Source organism: Ornithodoros turicata, chromosome 6, assembly GCF_037126465.1.
Source record: "Ornithodoros turicata isolate Travis chromosome 6, ASM3712646v1, whole genome shotgun sequence".
Lineage (NCBI taxonomy): Eukaryota > Metazoa > Arthropoda > Arachnida > Ixodida > Argasidae > Ornithodoros > Ornithodoros turicata.
The window spans coordinates 69,923,110-69,943,561 of record NC_088206.1 but is presented as its reverse complement, the minus strand read 5'-3'; the positions used below and the strand labels follow the sequence as shown (position 1 = coordinate 69,943,561).

General features: G+C 46.9%; 2 protein-coding genes across 2 annotated transcripts; one reads left to right on the top strand and one right to left on the bottom strand.

The window, feature by feature from the left end:
- Positions 1 to 859: 859 nt before the first annotated feature.
- LOC135397260 (5'-3' exoribonuclease 2-like) lies at positions 860 to 13,044 on the bottom strand (the record flags this gene model as incomplete). The annotated part of the gene is given in 25 exon segments (XM_064628712.1): positions 860 to 933; positions 2,137 to 2,226; positions 2,356 to 2,463; positions 2,539 to 2,589; positions 2,679 to 2,763; positions 4,511 to 4,602; positions 5,369 to 5,485; positions 5,569 to 5,622; positions 6,062 to 6,112; positions 6,190 to 6,239; positions 7,321 to 7,378; positions 7,469 to 7,525; positions 7,648 to 7,728; positions 7,830 to 7,847; positions 7,850 to 7,957; positions 8,290 to 8,339; positions 8,775 to 8,882; positions 9,056 to 9,106; positions 9,192 to 9,272; positions 9,275 to 9,353; positions 10,948 to 11,121; positions 11,170 to 11,302; positions 12,252 to 12,379; positions 12,477 to 12,558; positions 12,792 to 13,044. Coding segments are annotated over 24 exon segments (1,973 nt in total), but the record flags the coding sequence as incomplete, so codon positions are not given.
- A 63-nt stretch (positions 13,045 to 13,107) lies between these two features.
- LOC135397246 (general transcription factor 3C polypeptide 1-like) lies at positions 13,108 to 19,756 on the top strand. The gene has a single exon (XM_064628687.1). It carries the CDS (start codon positions 13,222 to 13,224, stop codon positions 19,489 to 19,491), a length of 6,270 nt encoding a protein of 2,089 aa, XP_064484757.1. The 5' UTR covers positions 13,108 to 13,221; the 3' UTR covers positions 19,492 to 19,756.
- The last annotated feature ends 696 nt before the right edge of the window (positions 19,757 to 20,452 follow it).

Sequence of the window (20,452 nt, the reverse complement as noted above, 5' to 3'; positions counted from 1 at the left end):
ATTGCAGAGACAATGGCAACCCCGACTGTGTGGCTACACTTTCTCGCTAGACATGCAATTGATTTCTTCCCATCTGTAAGTTGTAACGAGAGCGACTAATATAATGATAACTAGAGCCTGAAGTTTTAGAGTTTAACCCGATTCTTCCCCGAATTGAAGGTTGCCTCTTTAGGGTGAAACCTGATTTTTACCCAGTAAATTGCCCTGACTGAATTGTCTGTAGCAATGCACACTAGCTTGTATAGCAGGAAACAGAAATTACATCACTGTTTGTACCAAACCAGTGCAGTTCGTTAGAGTAATAGTAGAGCCCGATTTCTCCCTAAATTTAACATATTGGAAGCTTTTCGACCCGAATTCGCATGAATTTAGAGCATATTTTTATTCCCCCGATTTTTACTTCCCCAATTTAGAAAAAAATATTTCCCGAAAACTTCAGGCTCTAATGATAACTTGGTTACGTTCCTAGCATCATCGAAACTCATCTGGATAACACTGAACCCAGATGCATTTGGGCGGTGGCGCCCGTAAAAATATGGAAATGGCCGTAGCTATGAGGTTAGGATCACCCTAATTATACGTTATACGTATACCCATAATTATGTTATGACTCATGAGGCAACTAGGTTGTCCAACACATAACATTTCATAACATAACGTAACATTAACATGTTCCTCTGAGGAACCTCCCATTCACATTTTCATTGTATATGGCTACCTTTCTTAGCTAAGGTGACGACGACAAACCTGCATGCTGAAATTTTGCAACGAGACAATTTTTTCGTTAAAAAAGTGTGAAAAAAATAACATTAAAATAAATAAATAAAGCAATAAAGAGAAAAGTGTCAAAGAAAGCTTGCCTTGCCAGGCGTACTTCTTTCCATTTAGGTCGACCTTGAAGTCGTCCGGGTAGAAGTCGATGATGGGAGAGTCCTACGTAGCAAAAATATTTCCTTCAAGTTTGACGTACATGGAAGATCATGTTATAATTAGGGTCACACTTTAGACCTGAAATGGTATGCAGCACTTTAGACTCAGTCATGCCAGCAATGTGAAAGTGACAGTGACAACAAACGAGTTGGCTGTGTGGGAATGTGCATGAGAACATGACATGTGTGCCATGTCCCACGTTCCATAATGCACGCACCATGTTGTAGCTTAAGTCATGTCCTAATAGGTCGCCCATGGATGCATATTCTGTTCGGAGAAGTGGCAAACACCCAAAACAAACAAACAAAATCAATTAAAAATTTTCTGACGGTTCCCGCCTTGAAAAAAAGAAGCCCCCTCGAAGGCTGTTTGTGCCAGACGCTTTCTCTACAAAGTGTGCAAAATGAATTTCGTGACACTGAACAAGTGGCCAGAGTTCCACTTGCAACTGGGGTTGCCACCTTTCGTAGTGAAAAATACTGGCTGAGGGAGAGGAGGTGGAATAGAGGGAAACGGGGAAAGACTCGCGGGAATGGAAAAGTGGGTGAGGGTTGGATGAGCACAGGGAGAGAGAGAAAGAATGAGCGTGCACGCTCAAGATAATACGAGGAAACATAGGTGTGTGGCTGGATCACTGATGGCAGAAATTGCTCTAAATGCTGATAATAACAATGAATAATAATAATAATAATGCATAACCAAAGAAAACGACTGGTGACTGCAGAGTTGGGTCTGTGCCAGTTTATTCAAGTTGTAGTGGAATGTTGAAGGGAAAAACCCTGGAAAGGCCCCTACAAAAGATCTTGAGCCATAAATGCCAGCAAAAGGCTGCCGGTATCACCTTCCTACCAGCAACCGCCAGAGCGAGCAAATAACCTGCCGTGCCGGTATAATACCGGCCTGGTGGCAACCCTACTTGAAGCCGAAATACCAGTTAAAAGGGTTTGTGAAATTTCAAAGAAAAGTTATGCCGGATGAAATGATTATCTGCATCGATGTGAACCTGTTTTACGTGTTTTCCATCTCTACAATATGCAGAAGAAGAAACCTCCTTACTCTGGCATGCAGTATGATGCATGCACATATAGTGAACCCAACATATTGAAGTGTTACGACCCTTCTAATTTTGTTTGTGAGTCTTACTGATAGTCAAGCAAAACGGTACATGAAAGAGCACTTAGGAAAAGCAAGCTTTCCGTAACTTACGGGATCAACCATCAGCTCGGCCCAGGGGTCAGGAAGGTGCTGCTTGCTGGCGGCAGGAAAGACGCTCATCAGTTGCTCCATTGGTTTGAACTGATAAGATAAAAATGTTCATCTCGCCATGCACATACTCATAAAAAGAACAGAACAGTCAGTTGCAGGCGTCAGGCGTCCTCCCACAACCCCACACAGACAAATGCTTTGAAAAGTCACAACACTTACGGGCTGGGTCCCCCGTTCAAACTCTATCTTCAGGTCCCCGATGTTGATGAAATCCGACGCGAACGGTGCATAGTGGTAAGGAAAGAACCATTTCCACGACGCGCAACCCTGGTGTCGACAAAAACTCGTTTAAATATGATTCGGAAAAGTAACAAGTAAATAACAGAAGCAACGACACCTCACCTGGTAATAGTAACGCAGTACCCAACACAGCCCTTCCACGTATGCTGCCGCCTGTCATAGGAGAGAATGCGCAGAGATTTGTAACGACTTCACATAAATCGTCAGTGACAAACAAATAAATAAAACGTGACAGCACTTACCACGTCGTAGCGGAAGGCAACGTTGTCTGCACTGATGTCAAATTTTGAAACGTAGTATCGCTCCCTCCAGCCGTCTTCCCAGAGCCTGTTTCAAGGGTAAAGTCACTTTATTTCGTAGACATAGATTGACTCTTTGGTGTTCCTAAATCTTCCTTGCAGCTTTAAGTTCCAGGTAAAAAATATTGTGAATCATATGAGATCAGGTATCGTTCCACCTGAATGCCCTATTAATCATTTTTAGACCCTGAAGTTTTCGGGTTTTATATTTTTCCGAATTCGGGGGGTAGAAATCGGGTCAATAAAGTGATGTTGAAAATTCATGCAAATTCGGGCAGAAAAATTACCATCAGACTGAGTTCGGGGAGAAATCGGGCATTATTGTAGAATAAACGGTCACTGTACCGTTTATCCAGAGTGCCAGAAGTAAGGGGCCAGTCGCATATTTTGTGAGAAACTAATATGTCGATGCCTTGAGGTGCCTATAGCCTAGGTGCAGTTTTGCAGGTAGAGATCGGGTTTAACCCTAGATAGGTGAACCTCAATTCGGGGTGCAAATTCGAGGAAAAATCGGGTTTGACCCTAAAACATCAGGGTCTAATCATTTTTCATACACCATTTCATATCGCCTTGCTCACACAAGTTGACATCCCAAATGAAGTTGGAACAGTAAACAAAAGGTCTCGTAGATTTGGCTAGACTCACCGCTCCAGCCCATAAAAATTCAACGACAGTGCAACAAGAGTGCTGTGCGATTGTGCATTACCAGTATGCTGTACCATTTGTAGGAGTTCAAGTGCAGCTTGTTCAGTGGCACCTTAGTGACTTTCAAAATAAGTGAGTGAGTACAGCAAGTGAGTGCAGGGGTTTTGGTGTATTGCACAACTTGATATCACCACCGCTCTGCTCCTTGCGGACACCCTGCTACTAGCATGGTTCCCGTATGACCCGTATCCGTATCACTAGCATGGTTCCCGTACAACCTTTTAAAGGTCTTTTTAAAGGTTGCCTGGTATCTAAAGCGCTGTTTATGGCCAGGACTTCAACATTTCACAGAAAGGTGTATAAGCTACAGATATCACACAACAGAATACACAATCTGTGATTCGTTCACGTGATTGAAGGTTCCTGAATGTTAAAGATCAAAGGATTGAAAGGCTGACTTCTCATGCTTCTGGTTTCCACTGCTGGTTTCTATCACAATAAGCGGTTTCCTGTGGTTTCATAGTTCTTGTGGTTGTAGTTGTTTGTAGTTCTGATCTGGGATAAGCCAATTCACCTTGGTAACTCCACAACAATAACAAAAATACCCAAAATCAAAGCCTTTCAAGGACTGCAGAAAATCCCAGGGCTTACCTAACCTTGAAAATAGAATTTTTGTGTTCCAGGCTACTAAAGGAACTCAAGGACCAGTGGCACCCATGTGTGAGTCTTCATTTTTAGGTGTCCGTCTTTCGTTTAATTTACTGCCACAAAAACCTTGCAGATGATCGCGACACCCTTTTCTCCGCCACCGACACAGAACCACATTATAGACTGCTCAAGATACTTACACTCTTGCTGTCCCTCCTATCCAGCAAGTGCAGGCCAGCCATGCACTCGAACAGAACTATGTGTGCACTCTTACGAAACAAAATTGCAATAAAAAACTTACTAATATACAAGAGTGCTGCACTGCATGAACTGGTGCAGTGAGTGGAGCCAAACCTGAAAGACCTAACGTTCTGCAAGCAACAAGGATTGCTAAATGCATGGTTTCACTTTAAACATGAACCTCAAACAAGGTATTCTGGCACAATGATTACACACGGCGTGATACAGGAGTGGGTACCAACCGAACTTCATCATGGGGTTCTTCTTCGTCGGAGTCTTCATCGTCCTTCTTCCTTTTCACACCTTGTGGGCTGTTGTCGGATGAATTTCCATCCTACACAAGAAACACAAACGTAGTCCAAGACACAATACCAATGACAATACATGCTAAAATCACAAATTCAGTTAAACCACAGACATTTTGGAGCCTCACAACAAGTACGCTATCACATTTCAACGAAGCAGTGATAATGGAACCAAATCAGACCCCTGTCATAAATGAGAGATGCAACAAGCAGCTCCAAATTTTTATGAGGGCTTATGGAGCACCATATTGTGCAGCGCAAATGCTGTGCCACAGGACCCAGTCTGTTGTAGTGTAGTTGCAGTGTAGCATCGTTGTAGCATCGTTGTAACATCGTTGTAACATCGTTGTAGCATCGTTGTAGCATCGTTGTAGCATCGTTGTAGCATCGTTGTAGCATCGTTGTAGCATAGTTGTAGCATAGTTGTAGCATAGTTGTAGCATAGTTGTAGCATAGTTTGTAGCATAGTTGTAGTCCATAGTGAATGTGCTATACAGTCTGGCACACAGAGCAGTGTAGCAGATATGCCGAGTACCATGTCACTGACAGATCAATCATTCTTGCAGTGCACTAATGAACAACTAGTAATTGTGTAGAATTCATTGACACATTTTGACCTAACACACTTCCCCCAAGTCTGCACAGTGCATGTGGGAGACGAACAAGAATGCTTGTTTGATCTACAAGCTGCCAGCACCTGAGGCGGTGTCTGTTCTGATGGTAATATCCACTTGAGCAATACAGCGCAATAACAGGCGACACTACAACACAGTACGTAAAGGCAATGCGACTCACGGGTTTCAGCATGGATTCCAATGCAGTGTTGCCAGCACTGAGATTCTTGCGGTGTTCCATACCTTCGCGCCGCATGTTGTATGCCTCCTGCTTGGCATTTGTGACGGGTGACATGTTCTGCCCAGGTGCCTGCGTGTCGCATTGTTGTTCATGCCGTGTTCACCAGAACTGTTGTTACGCGCTGTAACTTGCAACATGACAGAGGACTTACAACTGGGAGCAAACTGCCCTCTTGGTGTCCATGCTGGTCGAGCCTCCGATTCGGCTTCCTAGAGAGATTATAAAAGTAACACCTCTTAACCAAATTATAAAAGCAACAACCTCCTAACCTAATTATAAAAGCAACATCCCCTAACCAATTATAAAAGTCACGTTTACCACCTGCTCGACCACAATGCACATCTATTACGTTCAATGAGAAGTAAACTCAAATTTCTCCATGAAATATGAAAATTTGCCGGCCGAACAACAGTAAACACGACTGAAAATATCTGGAAATTACATACCGGAGTAATTTGTGACGAATACTTTCACTATGAATTATGCTAGGAGCATGAAACAACTGGAAACTTTATGTCTACAAACACTGACAATGGGACAAATTCAAATGACGGGCAGTTTATTCGGGATACAGTAAAATGTTCATCGCAAATTAGTTACATGTGGAAGAGGGAAAGGGCATCTCTGAGTCACGTACCATTTCCTCTGCATTTTTCTCTCTTTGTTCCTTCTTTTGAAGCCGAGCTGTTGAGGAAGAATTTAATTTCAAAATGCCATCTGCAGTTGAAGTATATCGCATAAAGGCAGAAAAGGTTCCATACCTCTCTCTGTTGCCTCTGTTTAAAAATTTCGTCTTCTGCTTCCCCAAGCTCTGTAAGCCCAAGCACACATTAGGTACAAGCAGACAACGTAAAGGTGGGACAGAGATTGGGCTTCTGGAATTCTACATTGCAGATTTAAGAAAAAAAAATCGTAAAAAAATGGTAAAAGTAGATTTACACGTACAACGCGAGGTCGTTCACCACAGCACGAAGCGGACATTAATGGCACAGTATTCTTCCTAAGAAGCCACACACCCACATATTTTCCATCTGCTAATCTGTCAATCATGCACGTTTTCACTCCTGTTACAAACATATATCCCATCACGTATCTGTCTTATCGGCTCGTGGTGAAACTTTTTTTTTTCTGTCCCTCCACCAAAATCTATGATGAAGATTATCTGTAGAGCCCGAAGTTTTAGGGTTAACCCGACTCTTCCCTGAACTTGCACCCGAATTGAAGGTTGCCTCTCTAGGGTGAAACCAGATTTTTACCCGGCAAATTGCCCTCACTGGGATGTCTGTAGGAATGCACTAACTTACTTGTTTGGCAGCAGATGCAGTCACATCACTGTTTGTACCACACCACTACAGTTAGTTTGAGTAACTGAGCCAGATTTCTCCCCGAATTTAGCATATTGCGAGTTTTTCACCCGAATTCGCATAAATTTAGTGCACGCGTTTATCCACCCGATTTTCACCCTCCGAATTTAGACAAAATATTTCCCGAAAACTTCAGGCTCTAAAGATTATCTGTCCATCGACTGATTTAACCCAACAGGGAACTGTCGGATACGAGGTGGGAATCATACAAGTTGCCTAGAAGCGTTTTTATCCGCAAGTGATGCTAAATCCAGGTGCTGCGTTACAGGTTTCAGCACACTTTAAAGAACCCTCAGGCAGATTAAATTCATCCAGCGATCATAGCGCAAGAGCGCGGGTTTTGCCCCCCATTTGAGAATTTAGGGTCGACTCTAATTAATATAATTACCCCTTTAACGACAAATGATTTTAAAAAAATACTTTCCCGGTTTTACAGAAAAGCTCGCACTGTACGCCAAAATACACAATGTCGAGATGTTTTTTTAGCTTTACCGGTAACAACAAGAAAAATTGCCAAGAAACACTCACCTGTCATAATGAGCTGAACCCTCTTCAAGCTGACCAAGCCATTCTCGGTGAGGTAGCCCTGAAACATACGTCAGTTTGTTTCGAGGCACTTTGAACAAAAGAAAAAAAGAAAGGAAGAAGCGAAACACCTCAAATTCGACGCACTCACCCCTGTTTTATACACAGCCTGTTTGTACAACCTGATGAGCCTGTCAATGCATGTTCTCTGCAACGACGAATAGACGTAGAAATACATAGCATACCTCCTTTGAGGCATGAACATCCAGGGAAAGTTGCAATGGATAGTCGGGAACCACTAACGGTTGACAAAACTGGCGTTTTACTAACCTGATCTCTAATGATGGCAAATTGAGGCAAGAAATCGTTTCCGACGAAGAAGCACATGAACACCCAGTCGTCTACAGTTCTCTAAACAGAGCAGAAGAATGTGCAACGAATATGGGAGTGTGCACTAATACACCAACTAATAGACACTGATAGACCTAACAAGTTAAGAGATATGTACGCACCTCAAAGTCAAATGGGAAATGGGAAGGTTGTCCATGAATCATTCCTTCTTGAGGTATTCACGAAGCACGGTCAGGCGGATGAAAATGAACTCTGTCTCTGAGCCGATTGGTTTTTCGAGCTCGTCGAACTGAGGCAGATAAACAAACCAAAAAAAGTTCCACGAGGTCACAGAGAGCAACACAAACTGGTTAATATCCAAGATAAAAACTGCAAATGCGTGCTGATACCGGTTCCGGTACATCCAATGCCGCCGCACGGTTTGCAGTACAGCATCAGGTCGGCAGCTGGGATTCCTGTCAGATTTTCTAGTAGATTGCAAGTGGAGGTTTCTAGAAAAACTTCTGGAAACAAGAGACTGCCCCGTCTGGCTACATTCTCTGCACTGTACCGCGAGCACCGACTCGGTACAGCACACATTTTCGGTTGTTTTATTCCGTCCGAATGCAGACGAGATATTACCTCACCAGACTTTTCCTTTGCCAAACCTTGACAATCTTTCATCTCGTGACCTGAGACACATGAGAAAGCAAACGTCAACGCAATTCCCTTGGATATCCATAAACACTAGTGATAATAAAATTGTGTTGCTGAAAACTAAGCATGATGCATGAACACGTTACTTCACCAAGATTTTGTGCCACACAATCACTCTCATTAATACAACACTTAGGAAGCAAGAGCCTCAGGTCAGGAGCCGATAATATTTCAAACGTATACCGTTCTCCTGGGTATCATTTTCACCATCCACGGTGTAATTAAAGGGCCATAATGCTCTATGCTTCTTCAACATGTAATCATCTGACCTTTAGCATAGAATGCCAAGACCAGGACAACATCCAGTGGAAGAAGATCCTCTTTTCCGAATATTGCTGGGTCCCGACCTTAGGGTTTTGCTTCAATCTATGTACACTGAACCCCTGAATTCATAAAGCTGTCAAACTCACCAAGTTGTGAGCACAATCACACGGTTCTCGGCTGGTTAGGCTTGAACTCTTCTCGAATGATGGTGAAGTTGGGCTCGTGGGTTGCCAGACCCAACATGATTAGATCAGCTGGATTAGATGGAATAGAGTCAAAAACTTCGATTTATCATTAATTACAGTTGCATGTATTATCTATATAGCAAATTCTAAATTATGATGCAGTCTTCCTTTGAGATCGTATTCACTATCCAGTCTTGTTTCATTCAAATTCCAAGTGATCTAAGATAGCAGACAACACTCACCGTCTGCACCGCAGAGGCAGTGATGCGTGTTTGGATCGTGCTTCGGGTTAGCTGCGCAAAAAACAAAGCTCCTTAGATTGATTTACGGTGACCAAGACGTAAAAAGTTCAAAACATTCGCGCGTCAAGTATCTCACCCCTTTGCCTGCGTATGTAGTCCATGATTTTGTGTTCCCCTTCTCCAGGGACGTTTGCATCGGAGAGTATCACCTGGATGTCCTCCACCCCGGATCGTTGTTCAGCCGATCATGGATGTAGTAGTGCAGACACTTTGCAAGGCGCGCCATGAAGGGAGTTCCCTGTGTCACATTAGGCAATGTTAGTTACACTCTAGGAATAACCGAATCTCATCTCAGACTGTTAAATTTGATAGCCCTAAAGGAACTATCGCATTCACAAACGTGTGTACGAGAGTGATACGGAGATGTTCTGTAATTTTACTGTCCCACTTAATGCTTCTATAGAAAGAAAACAGGGTTCTGTGCTACTTTAAACACACAAGTTTTAAAGCTGGCTGTGTCCTAGAGGTCCGTCGGACGGACCCAATTCTTTATGCAGCGGGGGTCTGTCGGATCGTCTGTGGTATGGAAAAACTGGACTGTTTCCTAACTTAACCTAACCCAACCTAGAGCTGCACGAAGCTAACTTGCACTACCTGACTAGAATAAACTAAACCTAACACTAACCTAAACTAACTTACATTGATTGAATAACCTCCCGCCCCACACCATTACCATAACTGACCCGTCTCAATTTCGTAATTCCATCTCAAGTTAATAAATCTTGCGTCATATTTATGATACCTTGCGTAACCTACTTGTTAACGTTGTTGTTGTTATTGTTTCCATTCGTTGTTGCTGTTTTACTGCCTTTTTTTTTCTATGTATTATCTTTTTCCTCACTTCCCGTAACCCACTCCTCCCATGTAACGCCCGTCTGGGACTTTTGGGAGCTCAATAAATTGATTGATTGTTAAATTTGACAGCCTTGAAGGAACTATCGCATTCAGAAACGTGTGTACGAGAGTGATGCGGTGATGTTCTGTAATTTTACTGGCCCACTTAATACTTTTATAGAAAGAAAACAGGGTTCTGTGCTACTTTAAACACACAAGTTTTAAAGATTCGCGTTCCCTCTGCAGCTAAGGAAGGTCACGGTTCCCCGCAGGACTCCAAAGTATCGAACGAGTCTGAATATTCAGTGCCCCGAAAAAATTAATCAGGTACCGTGAAGGTCTTGAACAATCGTGTTAGATATGAACTCGAACAGGACTGAAGATATGTTTGAATAATGTGCAGTTCGAACTAACAATTTCGTTCGAATAAACCGATGCTCATGTTCATGCGTTTCAATTTCCTGGTATTCCCCCCCCCCCCATTCAAATACACGGTACTTTGAGGGGACCAGAGTGTGGGTTCAAATTATCCGAGAGCTCATACTAACAGAGTTCCAATTAACGGGATCACAGCAGAACCTCTTTGTAGTGAAATTGGTCGAACCGCTAAAAAATCTTCGCAATATCAGTAGTCTATGGCAATCTATTCGCAATATAGTATATATATATTATATATATTATTATATATAGTATAGCATATATTCGCAATATAGTAGTCTAGACCCGAGTGTCAGTTCAAATTATCCGAGAGTTCATATTAACGGAGTTCCAATTAACGGGATCACAGCAGAACCTCTTGTAATGAAATTGGTCGAACCACTAGAAAAACTTCGCTATATCAGTAGTCTATGGCTGGAGTTTCAACACATTAGTTCCTTCACTATGCCCATATCTTACCTCTATACCCACTATACCTACTTCACTAGACCCATGCCCACCCCATATCTACCCAAAAGTGCCACCAATTAAGAAAACCTCTCTTAGGTGGCGACACTGACCGGCGTGATGCAGTTGCTGTCGAAGTGCTCCCCTTTGGGCTTTTCCGGCGGAACAACGGCACCCTTGGCCTCCAACTCTTGGCGGATCCTCGAAATCTCTTCAACTTTCTCCGCCGATTCTTTGGAGGCGCGGAAACGTCGGGAACGCTGCTGGTTCATCTTGGCTCGCGGAGCCTGAGACAGAGTTCACGTTTGCGTTCTGTTCCAAACTGGACAGAACACGACTGCGGAGTACGACTTACCACCACCGTCGATTGCCATGTAGAGCAATCTGCGCGGACGAACGATGCTGAAGATGCGATCGATGTATTCGAATATGTCTACCATCATCTCATCTTCGTTTTTTGGTGCTGGCCTTAAAATAAAGAAGAATAGAAATAATTATAACATTGCGACATCTTGTAAGGGTCGTCGGACCTTTTCGGGTCAAATTTTCCTCTTACAAAATTAGCTGATGTTCTGATACTGATGACGGCATGTGCAGAATAAAGTGCATGTTTCCTGTGCTAAACTTCAGAAACTTACGATGTCGTGTAACAAAAGTCAACCTTGAGAGGTAACTAAGTCGCAAGTAACCTGCCACTAGTAACTTTTAGTAACAAGTAACTCAAGTTAGTTACGACCTCCTGGAGAAAGTAGCAGTAAAACACAGCTAAGCTATTCTGGTAGAGCCATGTTTTCCCGTGCCTCCGTTTACAAGCATTATGGAAGGTAATTGTTCAGAGGTTACAAGCGCTGTTTTGTTGCTTGTTCGTAATACCTTCGGAAAGCAACTGCTGTTGAAGTACAATCGTTGTTGGGCAGCACAAGTGCTAAAAATAGCGCTCTTCAGAGTTGCATTTGCTCTCATTTCATTTCTTAAAGGGTAACCATGAATATGCTAGGTTTCCATAGCTTGGAGATGTAGCTGTAAGTTACATTTAGAATAAGTAAGGGTAATTTATTACCGAGTTACTACCGGAATTGTTACCGACAGCTAGCTGTAACGCATGATTGGTGATCAAGCTGATAGTAGCATACACTCTGTGTCAGCTGCACACAAATCCAGAAAGTATTGATGGTTACTGTGTTTTTCTATGCACCAGAAATGTAAATCACAAGATTTTTTTTTTTTTTTGGGGGGGAGGGATATCTTTATCGAAAAAATAAAAAAAGGGAGATGGGGGGAGGGGGGACAATTAGGGTAACTATGTGTTGGGTTATCCACAAAATGTTCGAGCCCAGCAGTTGTAAAATATAGCAGAGGTGGCTCCACTTCGTGGTATCTGTAAAGTAAAAAGTAAAACCCCAAAAATAAAACGTACTTATTCTCCGGATGACAGCACGGATGTATAATTCCATTCATGTCCAAGTAGAGGTTATCGAATTCCACATCATTCGGATTGGGTTTTGTTGTGTCCACTGGTACCTTCACTCCATCCACGACGTGTGGCTGTGAAACGAGAAATAGTTGGCAAAAACTTGAAGTATAGGTACGCGATCATGCTGCAATTATTCGACGTAATGTTTTGATGAATGACAATATGTACCTTTTCTTCGACGCAATGAGCCACAATCGACGGGTACTTCCTACTGAGCCACCTGAAGAAGGCCGGAACTCCCATGGTTCACCTGAGCGAAGAGGGTTCTATTTATTTCTACGCGCCTTTTACTACGAACAGTAACTTTAAAAACTGAATCACGTTACAAACTGAACCACGATGCTGCGCCACAGCAGTCACGCTGCGACACTGAAATCCGGCATTTTTCTTGTTTTGAAAATTTTCGCAACGTACTATTCGTTATAGATACATACCGACGATTACCGTTTTATTTTGAACATTTTTTCCCCTCCACCAACTTACTTTTTTCTGTATCCCGCTGTGTTATGGAGCGCGATAAGCAGGACTTCACTGGCACGAACTGTACTGAGAGAGCGTTGAGCTGGGTTCTATGCTACCTATGGACGGTGTACTCGATGATATACGACTGTCGTGGAGCATAGTTGGCAGTGATTTTCAATCTACAAGACCTATAACGGTATCGTGTGTGATTTAACTACGCGACCTACACAGCAACAACCGAGCAAGCACGCACCAAACCAACAAGAAGACTGGAATCGAGATTAAAACGCAGGAAACACAAATCGGCGCGCCTCGTCGCGGTCGCTTACCGTCTGAAACCTGCGAACGAGAGTATTCAAGCATGATGGTCGTTGCTTGCATGTGCGATTGACGTTTCACCTCTTGTCAAATATGTGCTTTATTGACTTGTGCACCTTCGTTAAGCAATACCATGGATGACACAGACTTTCATGAGTGTTGCATCGATGAAATCGCACTCGAAGGACTGGACGGTATCACGCTCGAGGCCCTGTGGACGCGGCTTCAGAACCGTCCGCAGTTCCCGCTGGCAATCGATGACGACTCCAAAGACTTCATCTGGCGAACCCTCATTCCCGATACACGTTTACGTTTCTACAAACTGCCAACACCGCGTCCGAAACTCATCATTTATGACCGCTACCAGTACCTGGATCCTGAGAGTGGATACGTTATCGAACCGGATGACTTGCCCGAAGATCCCTACCCTCCCAAAATCATCACCGAAGAAGGGGTACGTGGCTCGTGTTCGACGTACTATGAACGCGTCGACGTCACCAACGAGGTCAGAGCTTCGTCTCAGACTTCCAAAGAAGTCGAAGAGCAGTGGGGGAATACACTGGTCGTCGTGGCAGACCAGCTCACTCGTGAACGCGCAATCATGGGCCCCAACAATAGCGTACAAGACATGGACCTGAACGACCGCAAATACGCCATCCTGGAACGCATCGGCAGATCACGGTACTTGGGCCAGACGTCTCAAGGGAAGCAGGACCTGACTGCCTTCAAGGAGACACCTGCCAACATGTTTGTTCACCGCAAGAAACTTCTCCAGAGGAACCTCGTCACGAAACAGGTTCACTACCAGAAGGACAGCGGTGGTGGGTCTCACACGGGTTCTCTGATGCACCTTCCGCGGTTCTACGTCGAACGGCACACCAAGATGCAGGTCCTCATCCAGGAAGCATGCAGGCTGCTTGCAGCGAAGCCAGACAAACGCGAAGTCCTTCAGAAGATTCGTGCGGACATGGGAATGAAAGAGGGTGCATTTAAGAAACTTCTGGGCGTTGCTACACCACGCTACTTGAACGTGAGGTCCATGCCTTTCATCGAGTTCTTTCCGAACGCGACCGAGAAGGAGTGCTACACCAAGAACAAGAAGATGCGTATTCTACGGGTCGTCGAGCTCGTCAAGTACTTCCAGAAGGGTGAGGAGGACGAAGAGGAGGGAGACCATGCGGGTGAGGAGGATATCATCTTCTTTGCACCGGAAAACTTCATCTACAACCTGACCCCGCTGGAGCAGGCATACAGGGCCGTGCGGAAGGCCGGGACAGCGGGAATCTCGCAGTCCCAGCTGCAGGTCGCGCTGACGGCCACCAAGCCGGAGGTGCGATGCTTGTGTAAAAGTCTGCTGAAGAAAGGCATCGTGGTGACGTACATGGAAGATGTAGGAAGGCAGCGGGTGTCCAAGTATTTTGCCAAGAGCATCGTGCCACAGTCCGACGTCCACAAGAAGTACCTCGTGGAGAAAAAGAGAATGATGGGACATTTCGAGGGGCAGAGGCCGTCGAAACGGCGGAAACTCAACGAGGACATCAGCGAAAGCGGTCCATCTCAACCGGTATCGGAAGAAAACACGATGGAGTCAACCGGCACCACGGAAAGCTCGCACGCGGAGGTGCTGGGCAGTGTGCCGCAAGGCACACCAGCGGTGACGGTTGAGACCGACGGAAAGTTGGAGTTTTCGCGGAAGAAGCTGCTGGACAATTCGAAGGTTAGCTTCGCAAACGGGCTGCAGGACGAGAAGACGAAACACAACGTGAAAAAGGTCTTCTCGTACAAGAAGCTCATGAGGGCCAATCACATAATCGAGTACGTCTCGAAAGAACAGCTGGTCTCCGACACAACAAAGCTCCTCAAGCACCTGCACAAGCTGGAAGCCGAAGCCGGTTTCTCGGACAAGTGCGACCGGGTTTCTCTGGAACGTCTGCTGTGCAAGCTGTGCAAGGAAGGACTTCTGAAGTCGTTCCGTACCATCCTCCGAATGGGTACGAAAGAAAAGAAGCTCCAGCTCATCTGCCACCCCAGCGTCACAAAAGACGACGAGATCTTCAAGACCACCATCGAGCAGGCCAAGTTCAAGTACTTCGCGATCCACCGAGAGCCGAAGAAGCGGCCGGGCACGGTGGAGACTCCGAGGGAGGAAGAAGTGCCGAAGCTCCTGTACAACCCGCAGATGAGCCGCGTCTACGGGGCCGAGCCCAAGTTTCGGCGCATGCACATCTGCTACGCGTTCATGCACTACATGATCTATTCGTACAACGGCAAGCTGATCGAATCGGGCGATCCGGACGCCCCGGCCCAGTACCATGAGGACATCAGCTGGCGCACCTTCGTGTCGCCGCTTCCCAAGAGTCCGAACACGCCTGAGGGTTGGTGCATGTTCAGCGACATCCTGCTGTCCCTCCCCCTGTCGATATTTGTCAAAATCGTCAGCTCTCTCAAGTACAAGATCGACGGCATCGAAGAGTACCTACAAGACGACGTCAGACGTCACTACCTCATCCGCTGCCTGCCGGTCAAGCTGCGAAACGCTCTGCTCTTTGCCCGGCGGTACATCTACTCTGTGCACGAGACGATCAAGCGATTGGCTTACATTGGGCTCCTGACCTTTGGTCCTCAAAGGCTCAAGGAGAAGGACCAGGTCTACTTATACCTGCATCGTAGGATAAGGATCAAGGACACCACCATCTCACTGCCGGGGTACCACCAGATCAGCCCAGACACCGAGTACCCCGTCAAGGAGTACTTCCTCCAAACGCAGGACGACGTAAACGATTTTTGGATGAGCACCGAACAGATCTGCGTCCACACGCCGTTGGGAACGGTGCAGACGGCGATGCGGGGGCAGACGATAACGTTGCAGAACCTCTACAAGAAACCGGCCATGGTGGAAGCGGTACGCAACCGAGAGTTCCACGAGGCGGTGGACGACGGGAACATTCCGGGAGACCAGCTCGGAGCCGCGGGATTCGACTCCGCGCTCTTCCCGCACCTGAAGCGTAACTGGACCTACATAGCGAGCGTCCAGCAGAAGGCCGTCACCGGAAAGAACATGTCGTCGTCTTCGAAAGTGACGCACGTGAAGGGATACCTCGACTACATGAGCAGGACATCGAAGGAAGCGAAGCGCGGGAGCACCCCGAAGCAGCAGCAGAAGCAAAGGTTAGGGAGGTTGCAAGCGATGATATCCAGGATTGCAGTCTACTATCCGAGGGATGGATCATCAAATGCGCAGGCGCTGTCCATGCCGGCCATCGCGTCGGACACCGCATCGCCCCTGAAGGCGACTGCAAGGACTCCTCCCGCGCCCAGGAAGAATAAGGAACAGAAGAAGTCCGGCGAGGTTGTCCGCGTGCTCCGCAAGCGAGGCTGGAACAAGGAGCGCAGGCCATACTACGACGAGAAGGACAAGGAGGCCCTGAGATCGATGAAGACCCTGCGTGTCAGCTGGACGACGCAGGAGGACATCATGTTGCTCTTCTGCAAAGTGGCGTCCCTTTTCCTCGATCCGCACCAGGCGAAGATGGTTGTGCCGTTCAGTTGCATACGTGACATCATCCACGAGTACTTTCCAGACATTAGCAAGGACAAGACATCGCGCGCGTGCCAGCGTCGACTGCACTTCATCATGCTCAACCCCGCTACGGCAGCCAACGTGTCGGTGTTCCTGTGCGAGGCCCGGCAGGACAAGAAGCTCACGGAAATGTTCCACGGGCCGAAACCGCCCAGGTCCGCGGAGGAGCAGTGGGTGAAAATGCTGAGGACAGTCATCGAACACCTGCGAGAAAAATTCAGCAAGGGACCGGCGGAGAGGCTGGGCGATCACATGCTTCCACAAACAGTAGCCGAGCTTAAGGAACGCTACAACGTGATCGTGTCCGGCAACCTTGGAATTGACTCCTGGTCGTGCCAAGAACCGCACAACGTTGTGGACATCCACTTCAACACAGTTTCACTGATCATCATGTCGTCGTTCGCAGCCGACACTGGGAAGTCAAACTGGTCTCTCCTGCTCTACCGCATCTACGAGCAGTACCCCGACAAGCTGATACGGTCAGTGTCGTCGAGGCTGAAGCACAAGGGGGTCATCGCGAAGAAGAAGTGTCATGCCAAGAAGCAGCTCGGGTCACTCTCCATGTCGTCCCTCCCCTTCAATCTATCCAATCGCTTCCACTACGACCTTGCTCGGCGATTCCTCCCCGAATGTTTTTCCACGATGGGCGAACTCCTCGTCGAGCTGTTCAGACAGTTTCACGCGGGGGAAAAGCACACGTGCGCGGGAAACACGGATCCGTCACACGCGATACTGCTCTGTAATTTGATCATGTCCGGCAACCTGACCTTCAGCATCGAAATTCCACAGACCATCGTGGAGTTTGATCAGGGCGTACTCGACAGCGTACCGTGCGCACCGAGGCCGAGAAGGGTGCCAGAGAACCTCGACGACGAACTGCCGAAAGACCTGGAGGACGAGGAGAACGCCGGCCTGTCGGAGAAGTCGAGGACGTTCAGGTTCGAGACGAGCGGGGCGAATGTCAGGACATCGAGGTCCTTCCTGTACATGCTGAGGCAGGACATGAACAAGGCCCTCGAGCTGAACACGATTCGACCGCAGGATTACGTCGCGATAAGACCCTGCAGGGTGGAGTGCAGCGTCCGGGACGACAGGTTCCTACCGACCTGCCACGTTGAAGCGCCGACCGACAAGTCTTACCGCATGAAGATACGGAGCCCAGTGTTCGACAGAGTCGTCCAGACACAACGAACGTGTATCCCACCAAGCTATACCTCGAAAGATTTTGTGGAAGACAGGGTTAGGAGCATGTTCTCGCATGACCAAGGTCTAGCCCGGAAGCTGTACGCGTGGATCACTCAGAAGAAAGAGCTCGGGGTGGTGTTCAGCGCTATCTGCGCAGAGTTCTCAACGGAGGACACATCCAAGTTGAGGGAGGTGCTGAGCACCCTCGTAGACGAGATGGCGGTTGTGGTTGTTGGGGTCAAGTGCTTCCGGTACGTCGCAGCTCCCTACGGCAAGCCGTGGATGGTGAAATCATTCAAGATACCGAAGGACCTTCGGTCACGAGCAACATCGCTCGGCGAGGAAGCTGTACACAGGGCCAAACGACCAAGGGTCAATGCACCTGATGAGAATGTTCAGCACGGGATTTCAGAAGCATCCGGATCAGAAGAGGCAGGTCAACAAGAATCACAAGAGGACACATCAAAGGGTGGGCCCAGCCGTTTGGGGCAGATGGTAGAAGTTGAAGCTACGAGCTCAGAAGAACTGATAGAGGTCAACATGGAGATCAGGAAATGTTCAATGATGGATGAGACAGCAAAAAATTGTGCAATTTCCGATTCCAGTACGTCTGATCAAAGCGAGCTTCTGGAGGAAGCAGAGAATGAGTTGGCAACCGGTTCTGAGACTTCTAAGGAGACCGTGGATCCTGATGTATCTAGCCAGAGAGAGTCGCACAAAGGGGCCAGAATGGTACGGTCTGAACCTCTGGGGAATGCTGAAGGGGAACCCGGGACATTGAAGAGAGCTGAAGAAGAACTTGCAAACGAGTCTCAGGTCCCATCAAATACTCCACATCCAAAAACAACCGCTAGGCGGAAAGAGGCAGGGAAGAGCGGACTCGAAGGACCCGCAACATGCCAGGAGCCCGGAAACCCCAAGGAAGACTCGAGAGAACCTTCAGCACCAAAGAGGGACAGGACAAACTGTTCAGCCACAAGGCCTAGGTCTGACGGAACAGATCCACAGAAAGGAGAGAAAGACCGCGGCACCGAAGGAGAACCGACGGAGGAGGACGACGACGACCAGCCCGGAACCTCGACGGGAACGCCCGCGAGCCGTAGAAGACAGCCGCGGAATTCCAGGGGATCGAAGGACAGCTCCGCCTCACCACAGCCCCCGCCGGAGCACCAAGAGAGACGGGGCAACGCGCAGAAACGGACCTACTACGAGACCGCCTCGCGCAATCTCAACCTGGACGCCGTCGAGCGGATCCTCTTTGTGCCGCGACTTTGGAAGAAGCCCGACGGCACGCTCAACCGATCGATGTTCCACACCTTCCTCTCCGCGACCCTCTCCCACATCATGGACAACCCCGGCATCACCGAGGACGAGCTCGCGGGTTCGTTCTCGAAGCAGACGGAGCCGCCTGTCCAGCTGCTGGAGTGCGTGAGCATCCTGGAGAGGTTGCACTGCGTCCGGCGCCATCACCTCAGAGGTTACAACTCAAGGTGCACCTTGTTCTCAAAGAGACGAGATATGACCGTCGAAGAGACCTATCGACCAGGCGACAAAGCGTTCTTCGAAGCCACCGAGGGAGCCGTCGCCCAGTTTGCGGCGTTCACGTCACACTTTCTAAAGACCAGGGACGCGACGTGATGTCGAGACCCATGCTAGGCGGGGCCAGTGTAAAAAATGTAAAACGACTGGAACGAATGTAAAAATTGTTGTGGGACGTGTTGTTTGGTCAGTGTGCGGTTGAGGACTAGAATGAATGGAGAATTTGTTACTTTTTTCACATTATTTCTTGTACATAACATGTCTATTTATGTTGTACATTGCGAGGCTTTGTTATTATTTCAGCGTGGTGATTTGGTTTCACTAGCCCAACAATAAAGACACTCCTGTTGGGAGTCCTCTCTGACCTTTTGTTGCGAGTTTTCTGAACATAATACGTAGCCAGTATGCAGATGAATACTGAGGAAACAAGGTTCCTTCTTAGAATTTCGAAGAGGTTGTAACAAAGGGCTTTGTTGACTTCTTGCCACAAAATTGCCTCATTGGTAAAATTTTGCACTTTTCCGGTACCTCAGTTCTTTCAGTGGCGATGCGAAATGCACTTTCTTGATCCTGCCTTGGCCCTGCTTGCCTCGGCGTGAAATCCCAACAAATATTTATGTCGAAGTATCATGTATTGCACGCAACACATACCTGGAAAACGTAACTGGCCAGCTGCCTTGCTGTAAGTGTCCTAGTGTACACAATTATTCGTGTCCAAGTGTAGATGTTGATGCAGCGAAATTTATATCCATTGTGTTTTTCATCATGTATAGAGCCCTGCGTTTTCGGGTTTTACGTTTTTTGAAGATCGGGGGTGAAAATAGGGGTTTATTTCAGGAGCCGCTGTAAAGGGTAAAATCTGGTAATATCGGGCGGAAAAGTTCGGGTTGAAAATAAAAACAAAGAGCGCTTCCTTCATTTTAGATTGACATAAGATGTGGAACAGCCGTGCTGAATTTCCAACTCGTTAGTGTTCTCCAGTGCCCGTACTGGTGGCTGGTGGTGAAGTGATGATGCAAATCGGGAAGAGGAGTAAAAAGGAGCTTTACCAGGTTTTTTC